Source organism: Peromyscus maniculatus, chromosome 19, assembly GCF_049852395.1.
Source record: "Peromyscus maniculatus bairdii isolate BWxNUB_F1_BW_parent chromosome 19, HU_Pman_BW_mat_3.1, whole genome shotgun sequence".
NCBI lineage: Eukaryota > Metazoa > Chordata > Mammalia > Rodentia > Cricetidae > Peromyscus > Peromyscus maniculatus.
In genome coordinates, this window is record NC_134870.1 from 69,370,863 (window position 1) to 69,395,432 (window position 24,570).

The 24,570-nt window shown below is 49.8% G+C and overlaps 2 protein-coding genes across 3 annotated transcripts in view; one reads left to right on the forward strand and one right to left on the reverse strand.

The window, feature by feature from the left end:
- Epg5 (ectopic P-granules 5 autophagy tethering factor) overlaps window positions 1–5,318 on the forward strand; it is a 99,642-nt gene extending 94,324 nt beyond the window's left edge. For both annotated transcript variants that reach the window (XM_006973857.4, XM_015992683.3), the window contains exon 44: window positions 1,095–5,318. In XM_006973857.4, the coding sequence (XP_006973919.1) occupies window positions 1,095–1,277 (183 nt within the window). In that variant the 3' untranslated portion in view covers window positions 1,278–5,318. The remainder of the gene's footprint in view (window positions 1–1,094) is intronic.
- Window positions 5,319–8,957: 3,639 nt separating this feature from the next.
- On the reverse strand, window positions 8,958–22,905 carry Siglec15 (sialic acid binding Ig like lectin 15). The gene is given in 7 exon segments (XM_006973858.3): window positions 8,958–10,547; window positions 10,550–10,596; window positions 12,135–12,165; window positions 13,247–13,621; window positions 14,251–14,634; window positions 14,992–15,051; window positions 22,485–22,905. Coding segments are annotated over 7 exon segments (981 nt in total). The 5' UTR covers window positions 22,537–22,905; the 3' UTR covers window positions 8,958–10,515.
- Between the last annotated feature and the right edge of the window lie 1,665 nt (window positions 22,906–24,570).

The following is a 24,570-nucleotide window of genomic DNA, read 5'->3' on the forward strand; positions in this document are numbered from 1 at the left end:
GATTCTGCTATAGTTGTGGCCACAGGTCACGTGGGCCCCTCGTCTGTTAGACTTGAAATACTGCTTCCTGACATGTTCTTGCATCCTTGTTATCAGGGTTTTCAGATTTCAAATGACTAACCTTGAGTCAGCTCTTACAGTAGATCTTTTAGGGGACTAAATTATAAAAAACAGAAATGGGAGGAAAATGTCCTATTAAAGAAAATTCAGGCCTAAGTTCTGCTTATGGCTGACTTAGTGATTTATCTCTAAGCTTCTAGCTTCTTTACTGTACTAAAGAAACTCTCCCTCTTTGTATTCTGAATCAAGCAAATCCATCTTTAATACATATATTTTTTAATACCAAGGGTTCCCAAAACCAGAGAGGAGAGGAGGTAGGGTACCCCGTATGTGGTGGGTGTCTATCTACCTCCCAGGATCACTGTTTGGAATTTTTCTTTTCTCCATGTACTGTCTCTCTTTCCTCTCCTCCAGTGAAGGAAGCAAAAAATAAAATAAAATAAAAACATTTGCAGAGCTAGAGAGTGTTTTAGTTTTTCTGTTGAAGAGGGGTGTGGAGACGTGTTTCCCGTGGTCTCATGGAGGACCTTGACCTGTGCACGTTGTCAGCTGAGCTGCTGCCTTATGCTCCCAGCAGCACTTAGAGCTGCTGTGTGTAGGATTTCACTCGCTCTTGCCAGTGGTACGCTGTAACCTAAGAACAAACCCAACAACCAGTTGCACTTCTACCGCATGAGATGCACCTGGTGTCTGTGGGTGTCTTTGGGCTCTGAGGGGGAGTGACATCTGGTAGGGAAGAGCCCACTGGTGGCACCAGGGAGGCTGGGGACCAGGCAGGGCAGGGAGATGGCTGTGGCAGGTGAGGAAGGGCAGCAACACTAGGCTGGCCGCTGAAGTCTCTTGGCAAGGAGAGGCTGGGAGACTGTAGCACTCAAGAGAAATTCATGCAGCCTCCGCTAGCCTTCTCTACTTGTTCCCCCAAAGCCTGCCTTCCAGACTGCTGCCTTCCCTCCGGACTCCGGGGGAACTAGATCATGCTGTCAGTCAGGTGGTGTGCAATCACAGAATAAATCCTCTTCATTCATGTCTTTTAGGTGCTGACTGCCCTTGAATCCATGACACTCAGTAAGCAGTATGTGGAATACCAGGATCAGATACTGCAAGCTATACAGTTCATAAAGCATCCTGGCCATTGCCTTCAGAATGGGAAAAGCTTCCTCGCTCTTCTTGTCAACTGTCTCTATCCAGAAGTGCATTATTTAGACAATATACGGTAGTGATGCCGAAGCCCTCTGAGACCCTGCTGCTCTGGGTGTCCATCACCTTCGCTGTTGCACATTTACCTTTGTTCAGTTTCACCGCAGAGCTCAGTTCTGCCAGGAACTTGATCAAGGTGCATGTTGGGAGGCGTTAGATAGTTCTGGCTGTGTGTTTATCTCTGTTGTCCAGAGACTTGTTAGATTTTGTGTTCTTCCACAGTGAACCTAAGTTCTGCTGAGTACAGAGCCACTCACATTTGGGAAATGTGCCAGTCAACTCCTAAGAACTACAGATAGAGTTTTTGATATGTCTGCACTTCTGTCTCCCTGCTTTGTAGAAATGTCAAGACTCTTAGGCCAGATCTGACTGCTTTGGGAGTCATGAAGAGCCCTCTTTTGGACTCCGTTTGTATTCTTCCAATGTAAAAAAATCAACTTGGAAAATGTCTGCATTTCTTAAATGTGGGGAAATACACCAGCTTGAAGTATTATGTTATTTCTCTTAGAGTAGAGAGAATACACTGAATTAGGTCAGGAGTGGTGGTGCGCACCTGTAATCAGCGCTCGGGGGCTGGAGTAGGAGGGTCATAAGGGTGAGGCAGTGTGGGGTGCGATCGAGTATCTCAACAAACAAAACAAAAAAGTCACACAGAAGACTTGTCACTTAGCCCTGACCACAGTGGACAGCAGAGACCGTGACACATCCGTTTTCAGCTGCATGTCCTCCGGAAGTGTGCCTTTCTGATTGATGTGGTGGCCGGCGCATGACAGCTGCTGTGCACAGATGTGTCTTGTTTGGTCCATGTGGCGGGAGTGCAAACAGCACTGACGCCGCGGTGACCAGAGCGCTGTATTCCCTTGAGACTCCTCATTCACATCGTTTTATTGGCTCTGTCTGCAGAAGTCCCCACCTCCTGACGTATGTCAGCGCTCTCTGCAGGCCCTGCTGTCAGGGGACACTGGGTAAGTTTAGGTGAAACTCACAGACATGCTGGACGCGTGCCCAGGGAGAAGGGGCCAGGTCGGGGGATCTGAGAAATCTGGCTGTGGTGAGCAGCCCCATGCTTCTGTCACTGCTGACAGTCCGTCTGCATCGCCAAAGCCTGTCTGGCATGCTGCCGGGTTCTCTCGACATCTCTTGCTCATGTCACTTCCGTCAGGAGTTAGAAATTAGACTTCTATCAATATATTTATAATTCTCAAAGTGGCCCCAAACTAATTTTGTTTGTTCAACTTAAAATATACCTTTGTTCTTATGGGTTATGGCTCAGAAATATTTGTGTAAAATCTCTGGATGGCCACCAAGCGCCTGAGTAAAGATGGGGTTTACCATTAGTGGGGCTGCCCCTTCATTGGAAACTTGCGGGAATTCTTCTTACTGAGAACAACTCTGCCTGGTTGACATGCCTTGGAACACTGTTCAGTGGCACAAAGTGTCACTGGACAGGGATATGTCTCAGCCTTCTTTGCCTCTGTTTCCCAAATCAGTCATCTTCCCTCCGAGGAGAAGAAAACTTGAGACGTGGTACACAGTTGAACAAGCAGCAGTGATTCTGTGACCAGGAAGTACTGTGTGTGTGTGTGTGTGTGTGTGTGTGTGTGTGTGTGTGTGTGTGTGTGTGTGGTTTCTCTGAGGAGAACCCAGTTCCCAGCACCCTAGAATGTGAAATGTTTGAATGATAGTGTGTACATTTTAGAGAATCAATTAATTTTGCAAGTTTGTAATATTTGTAAATTTCGTCTGTAAAAAGTATAAACAATAAAATCAACTTTTGATTATAACTGATGAATCTGAATTGAAGGCTAATGTAGATTTTTTATGCCTGATATTAAATTTATTTGGCTTTGTAACTAGTCTGTAAAAGTACTGCTTTTTCATCCTTGCTTAATATCTGAGAGTCCTCAGATCCTATGAGGAGCACTAGGTGAGTGCTCTAAACAGTGAAACAATGCAGAACAAAGAAAGCTGCCTGCAGACAGGCTGGCTTGCTGCTTGAAGGATGGCCCAGGCTTTGCTAGGACGATGGTTCGTTCTCAGAGTGCAAAGCCATGGTATCAGAGACGGTGATGAGCACTTGACGTCCTTTTCAACATTCAAGGCCAAGGTCTGAGCAGTGTGGGAGGTGGACCATCGAAGGCTCAGAGGCTCCTGCACCACGGCATCCAGTCCTTCCAGGCACAGAAGGGGAGTTTTGGTCTCAGTGGAAGTGCCTCTGCCTCTCCAGTCATCACTCACCACCCCGGGGTGCGCACATGGGGCAGAGACGTTGCTTTGGCCTTCCATCTCCTTGCTCTACAACCTCACTAGATAGGAGAAGACAGAGGCTGTTTCTTTTGGCAGAGAGGTCCTGTGGCTGTCAGTACAGTGTGATAATGGCTGTGATACATATACTTGTGTCTTTACATGTTTCTAAAGCTCTTGCACACTTGACCTTGCTTCTAAACATGACTGGTATCTTGCTGGTTAAGCGTTCCACCTCTCCTGTATTGTGCCCGTCTTTTGGTTCTTTGGTGTCAGAAGATGTGAAGTGTTGACGCTCCACCTAAATTAGCCAACAGTCTTGCTCCACCAAGGCCAACCAGTCTAAGACCTGGTATGTTGAAGCTCTTCGTCTGAATCAAGGTGCTGATACTGCTTTTCAAAGATGTGTATTTGAAAAATTACTCCTGAAGTGGGAAGCCAATGTCTAGAATCATGGACAGAGTCAGCACATTAAATACCTCAATCTCCTCAGTGGGGACCCTCAACTGCTCTACCTGGCCAGTGTCTTGGAGTCCACTGCTGGCCCAGCCTCAGCTATGCTCAGGCTCTCTGGTTCTGCTTATCTTGAGCCAGAACTGTTCCCAGTGACCTTGCCTATTGGTTGTGGATCTGCCTGGAACAGCTGGGCAGGGCCTGTTCTCTTTCTCTTAGTATACCTTGAGACATTTCCCCTTCCCACATCTCTGACCTCTTCTGCCCTTACCCCTTAGTCCTCTCCAGGTTCCATGCTCAGAATTCTTAGTACTCTTCAAACATGATATCCAGTAAAGCTGCTTTGTGGCAAAGTGTCCAAATCAGTCCACACTGCTGTGCCAAGAATTAGTAGTGCCTGAACTATGATAAGAAAAAACGGAGCACCTGGGAACACGTTTCACTTGGCACTCACAGGTGCAGAGAGAGAACACATCTCTGTCTTGTTTGTTGCTTTTGCTGCCTTTTTCTAGTTCCTGCCCCAGAACTGTCGGACTCCTGTGGGCCAGGCAGTGCTGATCCCTGTAATACACACGTGGGCAGCATCAGCTCCCATTGTGTTCTGTAGTTGGCACATTAACCTAGCATTGAGTTAAACTGTAGACCCCTTTAATAACAGTCACTGCCCAAGACCAGGTTTGTGGAGCATCTACTTGGTGGGCACCAATGATCAGGCTCTTTGAACCACATCCTGAACCTCATCCTGAACTTCATCCCATACTGCATCCTGAATCTCATCCTGTACTATACATCCTGAACCTCATCCTTGCTCACTTCCCAGCTTACTTTGAGGTAATAGCTGATCATAGTAGGTGAGGCTCTTGACTTAGAGCTGGGCCCTAAACAGATTCTTCTGCTCCACCAGGGTGCTCCTGTTTTTGAGCATGTAAGGGATCATGTAGCCAGAAGCAGGTCACGTGCTTAGTGAGTTTCCTTCATTCTACACATGTTCCTCATTCCTCTTGAGAATAACTTGAAAAAAAAATCTATGCTACTCTGATTTTAATAATAAGAATGCTAAGGAATGTTGGTTATACCTTGTTTTCAATGCATTGTGTAATACTACTGAGCACTGAGGGAATTTTTCTTTCAGTGGTTTAAGATGACTTATTGGCGACCAGTACTGACAGTCTTCTTGGCCTGTCTAGTGTGATCTTTAAAACCACAGTTCTATTTTGGTCATTAACTGTGCAATATTTATTTCTGATTCATTGTTTAATATTTTCTGTGCTTGTATGAAGGACACATTTTTGTCTAATGGTGAGAAATGGAAGATGAGAGACTTAGTGAAGTGAAAATCTACAAATAAAGAACATTGTGATTTACCCATGTTGAGCCTGTCCCATTGTTCTCAGCAAGTTGGTTGGCAGGCCTTTTCTGATATAAATCACATTAAGAGAACTTTTAAGTTAGTTCGTTTGTGATAGCTAGGAATCTTTTTTTTTTTTTTTAAGTTTATCATGATGGTAAACCCTCTAGTTTCAAAGAGAAAATTTCTAACTCGTGTGTGTGTGTGTGTGTGTGTGTGTGTGTGTGTGTGTTTGGGGGTGATGGTTAAGAATTTATATGTATGGGAGGCCATGAGATAGAAGAGCTCTTGATAGCTGAAACAGTTGGAAGGTACCCTTGATCTCTGTAGGAGGACCTTGACCCCTGCAGGAGGAGAGCCTTGAAAGCTGGGCAAAGGCTCACAAGGTGTGTGTTGAATAGAAATGTTTGGGGCGCTGAGAGGCAAGAGTGTCTGGTAAAGCCCACCCTGAGTTTGCTCAGGGTCTGCTATGGAAATCTGCCTTTGGTGTTGGTGTGCCACATTTCCTGCTTAGCACTGAGGCTCATGGACACAAAGATACATCTGGAATGCACCAAGCTGTGGGTGGATGTTGTGGAATATTAGTTTAAGATGTATTACATTGTTTATGCTGTGGAATATTTAATGATGCAAAGATGTGTTGCATTTTTGTTGCATTTGTTTAACTCTGTAAAGCTGTATTACTTTGCCTGCCTAAAACACCTGATTGGTCTAATAAAGAGCTGAATGGCCAATAGCAAGGCAGGAGAGGGATAGGTAGGGCTGCTAGGCAGAGAGAATAAAGAGGAGGAGAAATCTGGGAAGGGAGAAAAGGAGGAGAGGAGGACATCAGGGGCCAGTCACCCAGCCACACAGCCAGCCACAGAGTAAGTAGGAAAGAAAGATGTATGAATAAAGAAAGGTAAAAAGCTCAGAAGCAAAATATATTTAAAAGAGAAATAGGATAATTTAAGTTAGAAAAGCTGGCTAGAAACAAGCCAAGCTACAACCAGGCATTCATAAGTAAGAATAAGTCTCTATGCATTTATTTGAGAGCTGGGTGGCAGTCCCCTAAAGAGTTAAAAAAAAAAAAACACCAACTACAGATGGGGGATCTGCAGATTCCATGTAGGAGTAACAGTAATTGGTGATTCTCCAAGAACAGTTTTCTGGGTGTGAGTCGTTCACAAGGATGTGAACCCATCTTTGTGTGGGTTCAACCTCCTTTTCCAGAGAGAACCACAGGGTGTAGGGTTTGAAGAACCAGGATGTTCTAGCCTTGCCACCCGCACCGCATTGGGAAGTGCAGTCTTGGAAGCACTGTCTTTGGGGTCCTCTCCCTGACTCCTGGCCTACCAGAGGGGAGTCCCAGATGTGACAGCTTTTGACTCTGGCTTGTGTCTCTGGTCCTTGCTTGCCAGTGACAACCTGAGCCTGTTCAGAGGTTAGATATGGGAGGACAGGCATCTCGTCACATCTAGATCTCGGGTACAGAGGGGGTGGTCACAGGCTGTTCCGTCACTGTGTTCCCCACTGCCCCTTGGCCAGTCCTTCTGGAAGCCAGTCAGGAGGCTGCCCTGTGCAGCATGGCAGACTGTTAGAGGAGTTGGCAGTTCCCCTTGGGCGCCCTGTTGCCCATCATGGAAACCACCATCACGGGCTGTTCCCCTGAGGAACGCTGTTGCCTTCACTCTCGAGAAGGTGGCTGCACAGTTTGGGTACCTCAGCAAGGACCACCAGGTCGGTGACCGGCACTGTGATGGAAGTCAGGCATATCAGAGAGTCAACCTCAGACTTCAGCTGCCTCGGAAGCTGGTTACAAATACACAGAGACACTTTGAGGGCAACTGGGGAAATGTGAATATGGGCTGTAAGGTAGAGCCAGCCACTAAATGTAACACAGAGGAGACAGTGCACATGTTCTTCAAGGTGTTGAGGTTTCTGGATAACTGGGAAATCTGCTGCTTACCTGCAAATGGTTCAGTCAGTAAGGACAAAGCAACTTGTGAGTGATATTGATGGAGGTGCTGGGTGCATGGGTGCTTTTCTCCAGCTGTTTGCGTGGGGGGGTGGAGGGCAGAAATTGAAAAAGATGAAAACAACAAAACCTTGGGGGCAAATTCTCCTGAAGATACTGTTTAAAGTTCTAGTCCCTCCCCTTCCATGTGGGTCAGTAGGACCAGGTAATACCAGCACGGGTATGTATTTAAACAGTGCCCCAGGTATTCCTGACACAGGTAACCCTTAGATCTCACAGGAGATGATGGATGAAGGCAGGAAGACCTGCTCAGCAGTACCAGGAGACTAGCACTGTAGCAAGTCCTTGAGTGCCAACTCCTGTTACCCTTACCCTAGGGTAACAGACCTTAGCACAACTGACTCCATGACGAAAGTACCATTCAGACCATCAAACTCAGCACAGCACCACCTGCTAGAACAAAAAGACCTAATCCACCCAAGTCCATAGTTCTGGGAAGTCTCTGAATGCACCCAACCTTGCTTTTTAGCTTCTATAGTTCTACTTCTGGCCAACTGTTCTTTTTAACTGGAGTATGTCAACCCAGGATTTGGTTTTTGTGCTTAAAAGCTCACCCTGAGAATGTCTTCATGCTACACTAGGATCCTAAACACCCAGTGTAGTCAAAAAAGATTTCTATTAGCTTAAACCCATGTCCGAGCAGTCTTCTCTGGTGGGTACCCCATCCATCAGTGTTCTGCCCACTTCGTCTACATCCTGCCCCTTCCTTCATGCTCCAGAAATGAATAACTGCATCCGTACCATGCCATCTTTGCTTGGGTTGTTCCTGTGCTTCAGATGCCCCCCTTTCTTAACCTTCTCTCCAATCTCTATGCTCCCCCATTTTCCCCCCCATCAGCACAGCTAATGCATACCATCTTCACATATGTTCTTCCAGGAAACCTCACTAAAACAGAGTCAGTTAGCCCTTTCATGGGCATGGCTTGGGACTCACTGTGTGGCTAACAAGCTTGAGAGTTTCTGGAAGGGATTGCTGTGGTATCTATTAACCATTGCCATTTTCCTTTCTCACAAGTTTTCTTAGTGTTCCTCACATATCGTTTAGGAGTATACTGCTTGTTCTCTTGAGTGAACAGGCACCGTCAGCAGTAGGATGACTTGTAGAGGATTCTGTTTACCTCCAGTCTAGCAGTTCACAACATCAGAGATGGATTCCTGTGATCTGGGTTCCCAATTAACAATGAACCTCCTGCCAGTCTTCAGTGGGAACGCGGTGGGTGTGGGGCAGCTATGCTTGGTTGTCTACTTGACTGTATATGTAATCAAAACCCAAGTGGCTGGATACACCTATGAGGGTGTTTCTTAATTAAATCTTTGAAGTGGGAAGACTCACTTTTAATCCTGGTCTTTTGAGGAGATCCACCTTTAATCTGGGACACACCTTCTGTTAACAGCCTATATAAAGGACATAGATGAAGGAAGCTTTCTTTGCCTGCTTGCTTTTGCTGGCAAGTCCATTCCTACACTGGCATTAGAGCCTACATCTTCAGGATTCTGGCATATACTGAAGACCAGCCAAGACATCCAGCCTGGTGCACTGAATAACTCCTGGATTCTTGGACTTTCCTGTGGTAGACAGCTATTATTGACCTAGCTGGAGCACAGCCTATCAGCCATTCTAATAAATCCCTCCTCCCTCTCTGATATATATATATATATATATATATATATATCTCCATTCTATAAATTCTGTTCCTCTAGAGAACCCTGACTAATACAATGTGAAACAAATACCATTTTCAGCCACTGTGATTTTAGGGCTTGTTGCTGCAGGGCAGCCTAGCTTATCCTGACTGATAATGATGTCTTCTTCAGTCTCAGATACCAATTCCTAACACAACGAAGTATGCACGCAGTAATTCATATAATTCGCTTGGATATGAAAACAGCTTCAAAGACCAATGATGTGCTACTCTACACCATATCCATGTCCCTATCTTTCCTTGGTAATGCAAGGCCCTTGCTGGAGACACTCTAATGCTCTGCTTTGCAGGGAGGTCCAGATGTCAACTCCTATGATCTCTTAACAGCTGGATCCTGAGATAACTACGAGCTGTCATCAACCATACGAGCTGTCATCAACCATTTGCCTTGGCTGAGATTCTGGTGCTGAGGAAACCCTGGAAGCCTACTGCCCTCAGCCTATAACATTGGTCCCCGGAAAAACATGGTCTCTTTAGCCTCCTGTCTTGTGGCTTACTTGGTCCCAAGTACACCTCTTCTTCCACAGGATCAACAAATGCACACTGAAATATAAATAAGGAAAACACTACTCTTGAAGTGAACCTGGCTGGGCTCAGACAAGTGGGGAGAAATTGCCAGCGCCCTTGGATTTGGTGCATCCCATGAGGGTGTACGCTGCACAGAGAGGTCAGAGCCACAGCTGCCATATTCTCTAGAGCCCAGTGCCCCTTCAGGTCTCCCAGATCTTGACATATGGCTTCCAGATGCTTTGAGATAAGGGGTCTTCGGTTTCCTTCTCCTGGTAGGTCCCAGCTCAAAGCAGTGTGGATCAGCTGATAGGACCTCAGTTGAGCAGAGGGCTGGGACAGTCCCTGTGGAGCTCTCAGAAGGCTCCAGGCCTCTTCTTGCTATCAAGTTTCCAGGGTTGGCGGTTCCTCTGGGCACAGCTCCAGCCCCAGGCTTGTTGTCTGGGTGCTTCGGTCTCCAAAGGCTGAGCGGTGCCACACTTATCTCAATTCTCCATGTCCAAAGGCCCACGGTTGAGACAGATTTGTAGTTTAACTGCTCCGTCACATCTACTCTTTCCTCAGTTCTAGACAAACTGGCCAGTCGTGGAGAATCTGAGGCCCAGAGATGTGAAGAAAGTCTCCTGGTCTATACCGCAAGTTGGTGCCAGAGCAGGCTGGAGCCTGGACCTCTAGACCTTATGGCTAGTTTCCCATCTGCTTTACTATGTAGTTCTAAGTAAGAAAAATACAAAGTAGTTTTTCCAGAAGTTTCGTGCTGAGGCTCATGTGGGCATACATATACATATACATCCAGATTGTTGGCTCCATGGCATAATACCGCAGGGCTCTGAGCCTCTGTGAGCAGCGTCCTGGGTCCCCTTGGAAGTTACCTGGCCCACAGCTGCCAAGAAACCTGGGAATTAGGAGGAGCTGTGCAGGTCTAGCCTGGTAGTGTCTTTCATTTCTCATGGTGCACGACTGGTTGATGATGCCCAAGGAGTTCCTCACGGCAAACACGTGGCAGCTGGTGGCCTGGGGGGTTCATCTGGTTCAAATTTTCATAATTGGACTCCTGAGCCTGAGACCTGCAGGCAGGAGAAAATTGACTTACCATCCAATGTTTGGCTTGACTTCCCGAGCTATGTCCCAGTAACAGGTCAAGGAAGACACTGTATGGGAGGCAATGGAGCCAGAACCAGCAAGGTTGATTAATATAGGACAGGAAGATGCTGCAGGTGACAGCATCCCGGATCATGCTTACCATCTCCTACAAAGTGACGTTCTCAGGGGCTTCAAAAACCAGCTCCATGCCCCCAATGTCCCCAGGTCTGACTGCTTTCCCGACACCCACACCTCCAACCTCCCATCACCTGTTCTAAGCACAGCACACACCCTCCCCTTCCCCCCTTCTTCCCTCCTCATCTCTGTGACCAGGGCTTGGCTCCAACCTTAGTGTCCTGTTTCCCTCCCTTACACTCAGTGCCTTCCCTTGGATGTTGTCAGAATAGGAGAAACAGCAGCCTCCTTCTGGGTCTCCCTCGAGGACCCCTCTGTTCCAATGTGACCTCTCACACAGGACCCCAAAGCATTCTGACTTCCACCTCATTTAGAATTACCCCCAACCTTGCCAGCCCACCCCATATTTCCACGCCCTACCCCATGCTTCCCTCCCTCCCACATCCCACCTGACCTTTCTACTTTCTACTCCTGGGATATATATCCCTACCATCTTGGCCTCCCTAGGCTCCACCCTCTAGTGTGATCTCTTTAGATCTTCAGAGAAAATGGCCTGATCTAAAGGAGTCATAGCCAACTGGCCACATATTGGGACTCTGCTTGATCACCTGGTCCAATTCCTGTTACAACTCAACAATCCCAGATGGTCTTGCTTGTGAAAAACTGTACACCTTGGAGTGCAAGTTTGGATTTTTTTCCTGTCTCATTAGCATCCAAATTATTGCCTGCCATATAGTAGGTATTCAGTAAGTATTTGTTAGGTGAGTGTGGACTACAGGTAGTGTTGTGACTTTGGTCTTGTCTTCCAATAAAGGAAACACATGTATGACAGGTTGTGAGACTTGAGCAGGGAAGAGTTGATTCCCTCAGCCGGCACTGGGCAGAGAGCTCTGGCATTGAATTCTTTCTCCTTCGACATGGGCCTTTACTGGGGAAGACACTGAAGAGGAAAGAATGGAAGGCTGGTTGATGTCTTTCTAGATCCCTCATCTAAACCAGGTTCTTAGTGATCTTGTTTGGGAAGCAAAGATAAACTTGGGAAAACGAGTCTTCCTATGATGGCATTCTTACAGGGCTCTTTTCTAGAATGCTGGGAGCAACAAGAGGAAACAGCTTGGTGGTATTAACTTTTAGGGTCACAGACACCAAGCTCCTTGTGTGTTGAGTCGGGGTGACAAGCCAGCATGGCCTACTCTGTCCCGAGAATGGTATGCTGGATGGAGGGGCAGGGTACATTGGGCACGATGCTGGCCCTGGTCCAGCCTACTACCCTAACCTCGCCCTAGGCCTCTTCTTTCTTCTCATACTACCAATTCTGAGAAACTGACATCCCTGGACCAATGAAACTAGGCAGGGGTGGGGTGGGAAGGGCAGTAAGTAAACTTACCGTGGAGGGGTGTCCTGGGTGACCAGGTGATCTGTGTGAGGGAGACAGAGAAAGAGCAGGTGTGATTTTACACTGTAGCCTCCAACCTACATGCCGGCTGCACACCTGACTGTGGGAAGTGGTCCCCACCCCACTGTGCGACAGGCATCGATCGGATGGATAGCTAGCCGGAGTGACTCTGAAGCCTTCATCTGATAGATGAATAGGAGTGCACTTGTGGGAGTTAAGGGAGATGTGGTCCCACAGAGCAAAACTGCCTTTCTGAGGGAGGACCCTGAAACACAAGGCGCTTGTTTGAGAAACCAGCAAGAATGGCAGCGTCACAGCAAAGTTAGCGGCTGGGGCCCTGCGACCCGTTCTGCGTTTCATCCCTGTAGAATTTGAGGGTAACTTCATTAGTCTGGGAGCACTGAAAGGCTCTGAGAAAGCCCCTCCCTCTCCCGGGTGCTCATCAAGCAGATGCCCCACCAACGTCAGGGACAGCAGCGTGGAGAGGCTTTCTAAAAGTGAATGGGTTCCCCAGCCAGGTGTCCCATTCATGTTTTCCAAGCTCACATGTCCTTACGTTTTTTTAAGCTTAGTTCTCGCCTCACTTATTAAGGCCTCAGAATAGCAGGATGTCCTCTGCCTTCTACAGTTTCTGGAGTCTGTGGGAGCCCTTCTCCGGGGGTGGGGTACTGCAAAGCTCTGCAAACTCAGCCTCTCACAGGCTGGTAGAGAATCACATCCTGGCATCTTTGTGTCCTCAGCATCACGGCGCAGGACCTCGGGGCCTCAAGATGCTAGTTACAATGTAAGCGGAAGCCTGAGGCCCCGACCTTTTTGGGACACTGATTTGTAGCGTGGTGATTAAAAAATAACCTGTTCTACGGCTGTCAGGACTGGGTCACCATCTGTGTGACTGCAAAGAGCAAGGTACTTTGCAGAGCTCAGCTTCCTTGCTGCATAGAGCCTCCAGCAGGTCCCACCTCCGGGGCTGCAGGCAGAGAAGGAACCTAGCTGGTGAGGGTGGAGGAAGGACGTTCTGATGTGCCATGCCAGGTGGTCCGCCAGAAAGAGGAGGGGACACCTGTCCTCCCCCTCGCACCCACCCAAATCTGGGGTGCACCCACCTAGTCGTCGGCGGGTGGCGCGCGCACCTAGAACGCCAAGCAGCAGCAGCGCCTTGAGGCCCAGCGCGGCGAGCAGGAGCGCCAGAGTCGAGGCTCCTCCGGGGGCGCCATGGAAACGGAACAGGTAGACGCTGGCCTCCGCGTGGCCCAGGCTATTGGCTGCAGTGCATGTGTAGCGACCATCCCGGGTCAGCGCAGGCAGCTCGGCTGTCACCTGGTAACCGCGACCCTGGTCCCGCACCGCAGCCGAGCTGTTGCCCAAGGCGGGGCCGGACCAGGAGAGGGCAGGTGGGGGCTCCCCCTCGGCGGTGCAGAGCGCGCGGAAGGCGTGCGAGGGGCCGGGTAGCACAGAGATGTTGACGATCCGGGGTGCAGCTGCAGGGAGAAGAAGGAGGGTGCGGGTCACCGGACAGAGGACAATGCCCCGGGAGCGTGAGAGAGGCGACGGTTTGGTAAGGCAAGGGGTAGCGACTTCCAAGCTGGAAGAGCGGGACTCCTGGGCGCCACACTGCCTGGGTCCTTTTGCAGCTGTGCGGGGTCTTAGCAACCTATTTCTCTTCTTCGCCTCAGTTTCTCCGTGTGCACACTGGTAATCACAATTGCCTTTATTTTAAGGGGTCACTGAGATTTGGCAAACTAATACTTGTGTGTTGCCCAGACTCCTGGGCTTGCAGCTGGTGCTCACCAAAGGGTCATGACCCAGGGAGGGGGCCAGCTGCAGCATAGTGCTCTAGGAACAGGGGAGGTGCAGGGGTGGGGGTGGGGTGAGAAATTCTTCAGTGCAGGTGGCGCACCTCCTACTGCACCCCTTGCCGCCTTTAGGATTATTGGTTGTTTTTTCTCTCCTTCCTTATGAGCTACCAGTGTTTACCGGCATCAGGACACCACCTACCAGCCCCAGCCCACCCTTTCCTGGGATCTGAACTCTGCATTTCTACCAAGTTCTCAGAGGCCTCCCTGGCACCCAGTAGGGCCCACGCCCCTCGGCAGCCAGCCCGCCTCACCGGTCACGCGCAGCCGGACCCCGTGGCGGCTCTCATAGCGGTCGTGGGTGTCGCCGGCGAACTCCACTCGGCAGAAGTAGCGGCCGCTGTCCGCCAGGGCGAGGCGCTCGACGCGCAGTGACAGGTCGTTGCGGCGCGGGTTGCCCAGCAGGCGGAAGCGGCCGTGCAGGCTCAGCGCCGTCTGGCACAGCTCGCTGCCGCGCGCCGCGGTGCACCGGAACACCTGCGGGCCCGCGTACGGCTCGCCCGCGCGCCAGATGACCGTCAGCGGCCCGTCGTAGTGGCGGTGCGGGTGCGTGAAGGTGCAGGGCAGCATCGCCGCGTCGCCCGCCTCCGCGCTTACCTCGGCGGGCACCTGCATGGACCAGCGCTGCTCCGGCGCGCCTGCCGGCCAGGGACACATCAGACCTAGCCTGGGGAGACCCGGTCCCCGCCCTCTGGCTGCATCTCATATCCCCACCCTCCACCTTTGAGGGGTGCTGTAAACACTAGGACTCAGGCAGCCCTCAGTTCATTTTGGCTGGAACCCTCCCTAGACCTATACCAGGGCTAAAGGCAAGGGGACGGGATGGAGATCTCTCCAGACCCTTCCTTGGGACGGTTTGCCTCATTCATGGTGTATGACCTAGTGATCCACACAACTCTTTAGTATTTCTCCCCATCAGAAACCTGTGTGTGCAGTTGCTGAAACACTGTGTTATTCCATAATTACAAGATCCTTAAGATGGTAAAATCACTTACTGTGCGCCTCTGTGTTGAGTAAATCCCCTAGAGCATCCCTTCTAGTTTTCATAAGTGATCCTAGAGACAAGCATAGATACCGTGTTACATGTTAATAAACCGAGGCAGAAAGAAGTTAAATAAGTGAGGTCACAGCTAGGTCGAGGCAAAGCCAGTGTTCACATCAGACCTGCCTGGATCCACAGCCTCCATTACAGTGCCCTAAAGGATTGAAGCTGTGGATTCGTCTGAAGGCGCCAACAGTCTGATTTGCCGAGGAGAAACCCAGGCCTTGGGAGGGGACTGCTTTTAAACAGTGCTGAGTTGGTAGGAACAATTCCTTTAGAATCAGGATCAGCCCAAGAGGACTGTGTCCTGGGTTGGCTTCTTACATGGCTAGTGTCCATGCAGAGAAAGTGAGACCAGAGAGCTGGGTGCTGTATTGCCTCCTCTCTCTGCAGAGAGGGCCTGGGGGGGTCTAGACTCCTTTGTCCTATCTTCTACCCAGTGAACATTCTTCAGAATGTGGGGGCAGAAGCTGAACCCTGTCTCCAGTTCACCCGCCCAGTGCTGGCAAACCTCGGGGTTGCTGTGGTTTTGAGGGTGCAGGTGCTCAGTCTCAGTGGCTTATGGCAGGGGTGGTACCTCCCCCAGAGGAGGCAGGTGGTTGAGCCTGCCTAGCCGGTGCCCCGGGGCACAGTGCACAAAAGGGACCTTTACAGGGAATACTTAGAATTGTATTATCCACAATTCCTTTATATACACCACGCCATCCGCCCTGAGAGCATCCAAGAGGCAAAAGACAAGACGGGGATTGTTAGAGAAGCATAAATGGTAGGCCAATGTCAGGCAAGCAGGAAAGAGAAAAAGCCAGTTTTCCCCGATGCTGCGCCCAGTGCTGTTTGTGGTCGGCTAGCCTCATTGACTTCTGGGTAGGAATATCCTCAGGCCTCCACTGGCAGCCCAGCTCCCGTGGAGTCGGCACACCTGTGGATGGACAGACAAGGTAGTCTTCCTGCACAGAAGCACTCCAGACCTGCTGTTGCTGCAGGGACACGTACCGGTCCACGCTGGCGCTCGTAGGAGCTCATTGTGGCTACCCTGGGACTCACTACCTTTTCCTGATGGGAGAGGCTGGCTCCTTCACCTGCCCCTCCCCCCTCTGCCTTTCAGTTCAAACCCAGGCCCAGGTGGCCCTAGTGTGTGGCTCCTGTAGAGTGTTGTGAGCTCTTGGGCTGAGGTGCTGCACCTCCAGTGGCGTCCTGCTGTGGGCACACAGCCAGAAGATCATCAAATTAAACCACAGCTCTTTTTTCATGCCACCTGCTGGTTTTTTTTTTTTTTTGGCTTAATCTCTTTCGCTCTGGACAAGTTGAATTACATGTTTGAATTCAAGTAGAGGGCTTAACATTTATCCTTAGTAAGAACTTGTTTGTTCAGTTGTTCGTTATCAAAGGGCTGCTTTTCAAATTTGAGAAAACGGAAGTCTGTGCCGATCCAGTCAGTCCTTCTAGCTGAAGAAAGTCTTCTCAGGTCTGTCTGTCTGTCTGTCGCCTGTCTTTCTGACAAGGTAGCTCAAGCTGACCTGGAATTCACTGTATATTCCAATCTGACTCAAACTTAGTCACTCTTTGGCTGTACTCTCTTGAGTGCCGGACTACAGGCATTCACACCATGCTCACTTGATTTTTGTTGTTGTTGAGGCGGGGTCCTAGTTTGTAGTCCAAACAGGCCTTGAACTTGAAGTCTTCCTGCCTCATCTTCCTAGAAGCTGGGATTATAGATGTGCAGCCTCAGCCCCTATCTGTTTCCCTGTGCTTCCTACACTCTGTGACCTTAGCCTGTTTTGACCTTTGCGGGCTCCTGGGGTCAGGCAGGGATCGCCTACACATTGTCTGCTAGTGTGCATTCATCAACTCAGCAGACATTTACTGGATCCCTCTGTGCTCCATGCCAGGTGCTGGGGTATGAGCTGTGGAGACAAGGATGAACAGGATACCCTATCAGCCTGCTGGAGCTAGGTGGAGAAAGATCAGTGAACATGTAATTATGCCGCATGCTGCCAGGTGCTCCACTGAAGGATACAAACAATATTGCCTTTGTCTGAACGTGGTTCCCAACCCGCTTTCACTCACCGGCTCCCTCCTATTCAAACCCTGTTCTCTATGGAATCACCCCTGCCAGAATATTCTTCTCTGAGCCCCGAACCTGGCTCTGGCATCTCTCCCCTGTACCCTGGGATGAAAGGGGGTCAGGTCAGGCTGTCAGAAGGATGGGGGCTGATATAGAGAATATATGGGGATTGTGTACAGCAGGCAGGGATTGTGGAGCCCATCAGAGAGGAGGTACATGCGTGCAGAGCCCAGAGACTGTAGGAAATTCCACCAAGACCCGGGGCAACAGTCTGTGCACAAGGAAGAGGGGAACCAAGTCATAAGGTATGGCACCTGGAAGACATGGCGGTGTGTGCCTATACCCCCAGCCCTTGGGGTGAAGAGCACTGGGAGTTCAGGCCACTCTTAGTTACGCGGGGAGTTCCAGATACAGGGAATCCTGTCTCAAAACACTAGAAAAAGGAAGCGTGAGGCATGGACATCACTGGGACTCAGAAGACATGATGGGGCATGGAGGCCAAACTACTGAAGACGGTGTTTGTTGGGCGTCATTCCTCATCTCATGAGATGTCGTCATTGGCCCATTTGCGAGAAGGGGAACCGGGGCTTGTAGAGCTCACAGTGACCTGGCGAGGTCTGTTGGTGGCTGACTGGCAGCGGAGCCTTGGCTTGCCCCTGGATGGTTTGGTTTCCGTTCTTTATATTCCTGCCTTAACCTCCATGCTCAGTCACTTAAGAACAGTTGTAAAGTAGTCTCTTTTGTTCCCCCACGGAAAAATCTTCTGTTTGTTTGACTAAACAAAAAATAAAATAAGCTGCACAGGAACAATTTTAAATTCCAAAGAGAACCAGATCGTTTTAAAGGCGGCAGTATTATTTTAATGCAGTATTTTAAAAGGCAGTAAAACACCGCATTTCCTTGCGGCTTCCCCAGCCTTCACACCCACTGCACGTTCAGATGCCTTTCAGCTCACACAGGAGGTTTGCAACGCTTCTCCGCTGGCTCTTCCCCTGCTCATTGCCCATCATGCCTGAGGCCAGCGATAGTAACATTTAAGGTTTGAAAGGTAAAAATCCCCAAAGAGGGAGGGGCTTGCAAGAAAAGAAAAATACACCTTTGCCTTGAAGTTTGGGGAAAATGCCCCCAGCTACCTACTGCCACGATGAACTCGGAAATACCAGAGCAACATCAAACGTGGGCAGAGGCAGCCAGAATCCCAGGTAGCCTTGTAGTGAGGTTCTGCTGCCAGGGGAGGCGTGCTGGTGGTGTGCTGTTTCCATTAGCTTTGGCGTAAGAAAATGGCAAGAGAGGCTTAACTTAGTCACTCTAATGTCAGGCAACACGCCTCTGTGAATTCCACGCAGGTCTGTATCCTGCTGTGACATATTCTAAAATGTGATCTGAACAGCAGGCCCAGGTGGAGTTTCCTCTCACATAGAGACCCTTTCACCCCGAGGCACCATCCTGGCTCCCGTTAGCAGAGAGGTGCTTCGCCGCTTCTGAGTGGGCTCGAAGGAGCAATGGATGCTTGGATTCTCTTAGGCAGAGGCCTTTGGATGGGCCCACCCAGAGGATTCAAGGTGAAGGTGAGCAGTCTTTAGCAGGTATTGTCCAGAGAACAAAGACATTTGCATTGGCAGAGGTCCTAGCTCCTGGCATTGGGGACATTTACTGCCTCTGGCAGCTCCCCACTGCCTGCTGAGAAGAGGCAGGGATGACTGGGAATGTGGCGCTTTCTGCAGAGTCTCTCTGTCTGCCATGTGTCCGGCAACTTCCAGGGGTCAATGGGAAGCCCACATTCTTCTTGTTGCCCCAAGTGTCTGCCTCCAGTGATTGGGCCCCCAGGGTTGGTAGGTGCATGCCAGCTTTGGTGTACGTAGCTGAACCTAGGTGACCATTCCAACTCTGGTAAGAAAATATAAACTGAAAAGCCAGAGAGTGGCTTCTGTGAGGCCATTTAAGGCAGCAAGGATTGACACCTGACATTCACTAAGCCTGGAAGGAGTCCGTGGAAACAGTGAAATCACAGAGCGGCAATGATACAGTAAAACCATTGTTTACAGGAGGAATGCCGTAGAGCCGTGACTCACCGTGACCTCGTGTCGGGCCGAAGGGACCAGCCTAGAGTGCCATTCGGAAGAAGAATAAATCTAGAGGGTTCTGAGTCATCGTGGCCACGCAGACAGGTGCACCAGGATGAAAGTTCACTGTCCTTGACGCTGTTGTGTTTCAGTGGTGTACCCCTTGGATGGAGAGGCAGGGGCTCCAGCCCTGGCTCCAAAGTTGGTGGTGGGACCTTACGTGAGGCTCTGTGCTTGTTGGCTTGCTAGCTCCTCCATGAAATACTATTTCTGGATGTTTACTCAAGTGACTAGGTCTAAAATTCTGGCTAGCTGGGCATGCCAGTTCTCACTGCTCTAATGCCATCCTCCCCTGCAGCCCCCCAGACACAGTCAGCCCATGGTGATGACTGTCCATGTGGAATTATCTTTCCCTAGCTTTCAAAATTGATGGTCCTAGTCCTCAGGAGGCCGAAGCAGGGAGATCTTAAATTCAAGGCCAGCCTAGGCTGCATAGTAAGTCGCAGGTCAACCTGGATTATATGATAAGACTCTCAAACCACTAAAAAAAATAATCAAGAAAAAAAAAATCACCTAAACCTTAAAGCCAAATTTGGGGTAAAATTGACACTACATAAAATATTTTAGAAATATGTCTAGTTAAAAACTTTTAGGAACTTAAAAGTAAGCCACTAGCTAACCAGTAAACAGTTACTAGAAAAGATGTGTTCACACCTTTCAGCTCCTTTGTGCTGTGTACCACATGGTCCAATGATGCTCCCATAGGCCCCTCAAAGTGGCCACATCCTCATCATCGGGGTGCAGCTGGGGTAATTTGATGCACTATCCCAAAGGCTCCCTGAAGTAGGAAGGAGAAAGAACCCAGACACAAAAGGTGGGAGGGAGAATCCAAACTGGATCAGAATCGGAAACCTTTGCTTTGGCCACAGCTGGCCAAAGATTTCCAGCAGTCCCACGGTGAGAAAGGAGGTAGGGATTTGCAAGGAGTCTGTGTTGACATCTATGAGGTGCTGGACACAGTCACACTTACTGCTTATCAGTTTGTGGTGGAGCAGGGACAGGCACTATTCAAGCATTAAAGGTCTCCTGGGATGGTCCAGACAGGAAAGTGAACCTCCTGGTGGGCAAGGCACTGTTTTGTAGGCAGAGTTTCCTGTCCAGACTGCCTGGTCCCAAATAAACACACAGGGGCTTATATTAATTACAAATGCTTAGCCAATAGCTAAGGCTTATTATTAACTAGCCCTTACATTTAAATTGTCCCATTTCTATTAATCTATGTATTGTCACGTGGCTCGTGGCTTTACCTGTCCTCTATCACGTCTTGCTTCCTGGGCGTCTGGCTCTGCCCTTCTTCCCCCCCACATTTTTAGTTTGGCTTCCCTGCCTAGCCTTATTCTGCCTTGCGATAGGCCAATCAGCTTTTGTATGAACCAGTGAGCATAATACATATTCACAGCATACAGAAGGATTATTCCATGGCACTGTTTTCCTCAAAACTGCCTGGGTGTGCTAGCAGAGGTGTTCTCAAGAGTGGCTCCAGTGGTGGTCTCTTGGGCATTGTGGCACCCAGAGGGACAGGTTTGGGGGCAAAAAGCTATGTTCAGCCTAGTCATAAACTTCACCAACGAGTGGCAGCTCTAGCTGGGGTATGCTGCTGTTCACCGACCTTGTCCTACCTGGCTCTCCCGTCCTTGAGCTCCCTCTAGCCATTATCACTTTGACCTTGTAGGTGGCAGAGCAGCTTGTCAGTGGAGAAGAGTCCAGAGAGGGAAGATGTGGACAGCAGAAATTCTATCCTGTAAGGACAGACCTAGAAGGTTCCAGAATGGGCGAGTCTGAGGGGTGTGAGTAGAAGGTCTGGTTAGTCTCCATCTCTCTTCAGGGATCCCCTTTAGCCCTGTTTCTCCAGCCATGTGGGTGTGATATGGCTGTGCACGTGACCCGGTCAGTCACCTGAGCTGATGGAGAGGCAGTGCCCACCATAGGGTGGTGTTCATGTAGCTGGTCCCTGTCCTGGTCTTCAGGGTGGTTCTGGTTCTGCTCTGCTTCTGTCCTTCTCTTAAGTAGGGTTCCTCAGTTCCTCAGACTTTCCCACAATGCTTGATGGGAACAGGAAAGACCTTCTTGTTTAACTATCCCATTTCCTCCTGGCCTCAGTGATCTCAGTGACAGGGACCAGTTCTTTCGGGCTTAGGAGAGTTAGATAACTGGCCTTCTCATAGCTTGTGAATACCAGGACTGGTACCTGAAGTTTGCACCTGATATCAATTTCTCTGTCCTTAGCCATTCACAGACCTGCCAGTCCAGGTTGGGGCCTGATTAACCCCTTAGATCCCGCCCTCAGAGAAACACTTCTGAGTTGGATCCCCTGAAGGAAAAACAGCCCTGACTGATCACCGTCTCTACTACTGTGGGATGGCAGGACATGAGTTGGAGGAAAGAGGGCTGAAGCCAGACACACCAAGGTTCATCTATCAGCTCTACCCGGGCCCCACACGGGGAAAGTTGACTGATAACTCAGAATGTCATCATGCCAGCATGTGGCACACGTGGCATTGATGGCATAGACACTGTTTAGGAGCAATTATGAGAGGGATGTCCCCGGCTGGGGTGGGGAAGGACGGCTGGGGAGAGAAGGGCTTCTGAGATTTGACTTTGCCACTCTCCATCACCCTGGGCACTGGCCTCTCCTGGAGAGGTGGCTGGCAATGTTGGGTCTTGCTACCTGATATTCTGATTCTGCAGATCATGGATGGAGCCCAGGAATTTGCATTTTAACTAATGTGCCCCCCTGATTCTGAAGCAGGCAGACCCGGCAGCATCCTTTGAGAAGTCCCTGTTCCCAGGGAAGACTTTCCACTCACCCCGCAGTGTTCCCGTTAGCAGGTTAATGCAGCCTCTGTCCTTGCTGATTCCTCACACAGAACCATCCTCACCCTTGTCCCTGCACACCACAAGCTCGTGGTGTCCTTGTCCCTGGGGTGACAGCGACACTCAACCTCTGTCCCGAGCTGGGACCTTCTTCCTCACTCTAGGGATTTTCTCCCCTCACAGCAAACGCTAGGGATGTGGCCTCTGTATAGTGGTGAACACTGAGGCACACGAAATCAGGGCACTGCCCCAAGTCACTTAGAAGCCCAAGACAAGGCCACGATTCGGCTCTCTGCCCTCAGTCCCCACAGCCCTCTGATACACATAGCTTTTCTCCTGCACAGACCTGGAGGCTGTGGGCAAACGCAGCCGCTGAGTTTTGAGGGCAGGAGACCACAGCTAAGGCTTTCTCTATTCTGGGTCAGAATAAGTAGGGGGACTCACCCATCTGGAGGACACATGCCAAGCAAGCCAGGAGCTGGATGGACCCTTCCATGCTTGAACGTCTGCACACCCAGCAGCCCTCTAGCCTGCCAGGCCACCACAGAGAACCCTCGTTGGTGTGGGTGTGACAAAGGCAGGTGGGCGTGCTGTGTGCCAGGTCTGCAGGCCCACCGGACTCTAAGGACGCTGGAGGAACTGGGGAGAGGCAGCCAAGCGGGCAGCGGCCGTGATGAGGCAGGACCCGTGCACTTTAGTCATGGGGAAAGCCAACAGGAAGCCCTGGCGTGAGTCTCCCAGGAAGGAACCAGGGAAGCAGAGGGGAAGAAGCAGGGCCCTCGCCCTTCCCCCCTCCCCTCTTCTTTTCCTCTCATTTCTCCGTCTCCTGTCCTAAAATTTTAGTGTACAAGGCGGTTTTCTCTCCCCGCCCCTTTCCCTCTTCCTTTGGGAAAAATATCATTTCCTGCAAGAGGCTTTGTCAAGTGCTGAGGGGCCTGTCACCGTGGTGACACAGAGGTGTGAGGCCCTGGGAAGGTGTCGGGATTTGCTAGAAGAGACTAACGCAGGCCGGCAGAAGGCTCTGTTGGTGACCAGAACCCTCTCCAGAGGGTCTGCCTCCTAGAACAGCACTTCTGATAGTCAGTGCTTGTGAAGACTACTCCTGAAAGAATTCTCGGAAAATGTAGATCCAGGTGATCTAGTTAGGCGAACCATTCATATCTAACAGGTCCCAGGTCAGGCTCATTCCTTGCCTCACCATCCTCCTACTTGCTCCAGGGTAACTGTGGCAAAGTCCAGGCTGACCACCGCTTGAAGGTCAATATTTAGGAAAAAAAATCGGTGGGAAGGAATAAGGTTTATCCAAGGGCTGCTCTGAAGGAGATGGACAGGCTTGCAACGCTGTCAAAGCTCCACCTTGTGGGATTTAAGCGTGCACAGGGATTCTGCAGAGAGGAAGAAGCAGGGCAGGACCCTGAGTGGCATCTTCACTACTCAGAGTATATCTCTTGTTTCTTCTTCTTCTCAACGCATCATAATGATCCTGCACCTCCTGAAACCAGCTCCTGTAATTCTTTTTGGAGCGGCATATCATGTTTCTGCAGGTTAAATCTTACCTCGGTTGACATGCTTTCTGCTAGTGGATGCCCAGAACTGAAGATGGAGGAAATGGGTTACAAGGGTCACAGGAAGCTTCAGGTTCTATAAAGCTGATGAAAACGTTTATGTCAGTTAACATCTTAGCCATTCGGGTGACCTTATCTCTAGGATTTAGAATGCTGGGCAAAAGCGAGAGAGTGACGTAAAAGGCTTAGGGAAGGGCAAGAGCATTGGGGGGGGGCAAAGCTGGTAAACTGCCCAGGACAACTCCCCAAAGGAGTGGCTTTGTGACACCAGGACTTCTCTTATCACAATAGGCCAGGTTTACGACAAGAGGTCTTAAGGAACAGTAAATAGGGTAGAAGTTTACCTGGCTAGGGAAGCAGGTGAACCCGAGTCTGATGTTTCCAAATCTGGGTCTGGGTTTCCAGCGCCCAGTCATGGATGTATGTAGAAGAGCATAGGCTTACATTATAGGCACATGTATTTAGTATATACACACAGTAACTGCCTAGTTGAAGGGTGTTTATGTTTGTGTTACTGGACAATAAGCGGATGCTGCTTGCTCTCAGTCTCTGTGTTACTGGATTAGGATCCATGAGGCTTGTTTCTTGAAGGACAGTGTTCAGGAGACAAGAATTATCAGGAGGAATCAAGTTTAGTCTGACCCTGAAGTGATGGAAGGTCATAAGCCACCCTTACAGCTCTATTCTGGGGAGCTTGGAAGTACACAGGACTTCTCTAGGGAGGGAAAAGAGATGCGCAGCAAGATGGCCATCTGTCCAGCAGGCCTTTGTCACCCAGAGTGTGTCTCCTTTGTTCTTTGGAACACTTTTGTGGCCCTCCACCCCTTGCTGTTAGCTACTACAGCTCTTTTTCTTCTTTTTGGTTTTTTTGACAGGTTGTGGTATTTATTGGAGAGCACGATGAAGGAGGGGCTGTGATGTAAAAGCATCCACAAGGCCAGGGCTCACAACCTGTCCAGGGGATC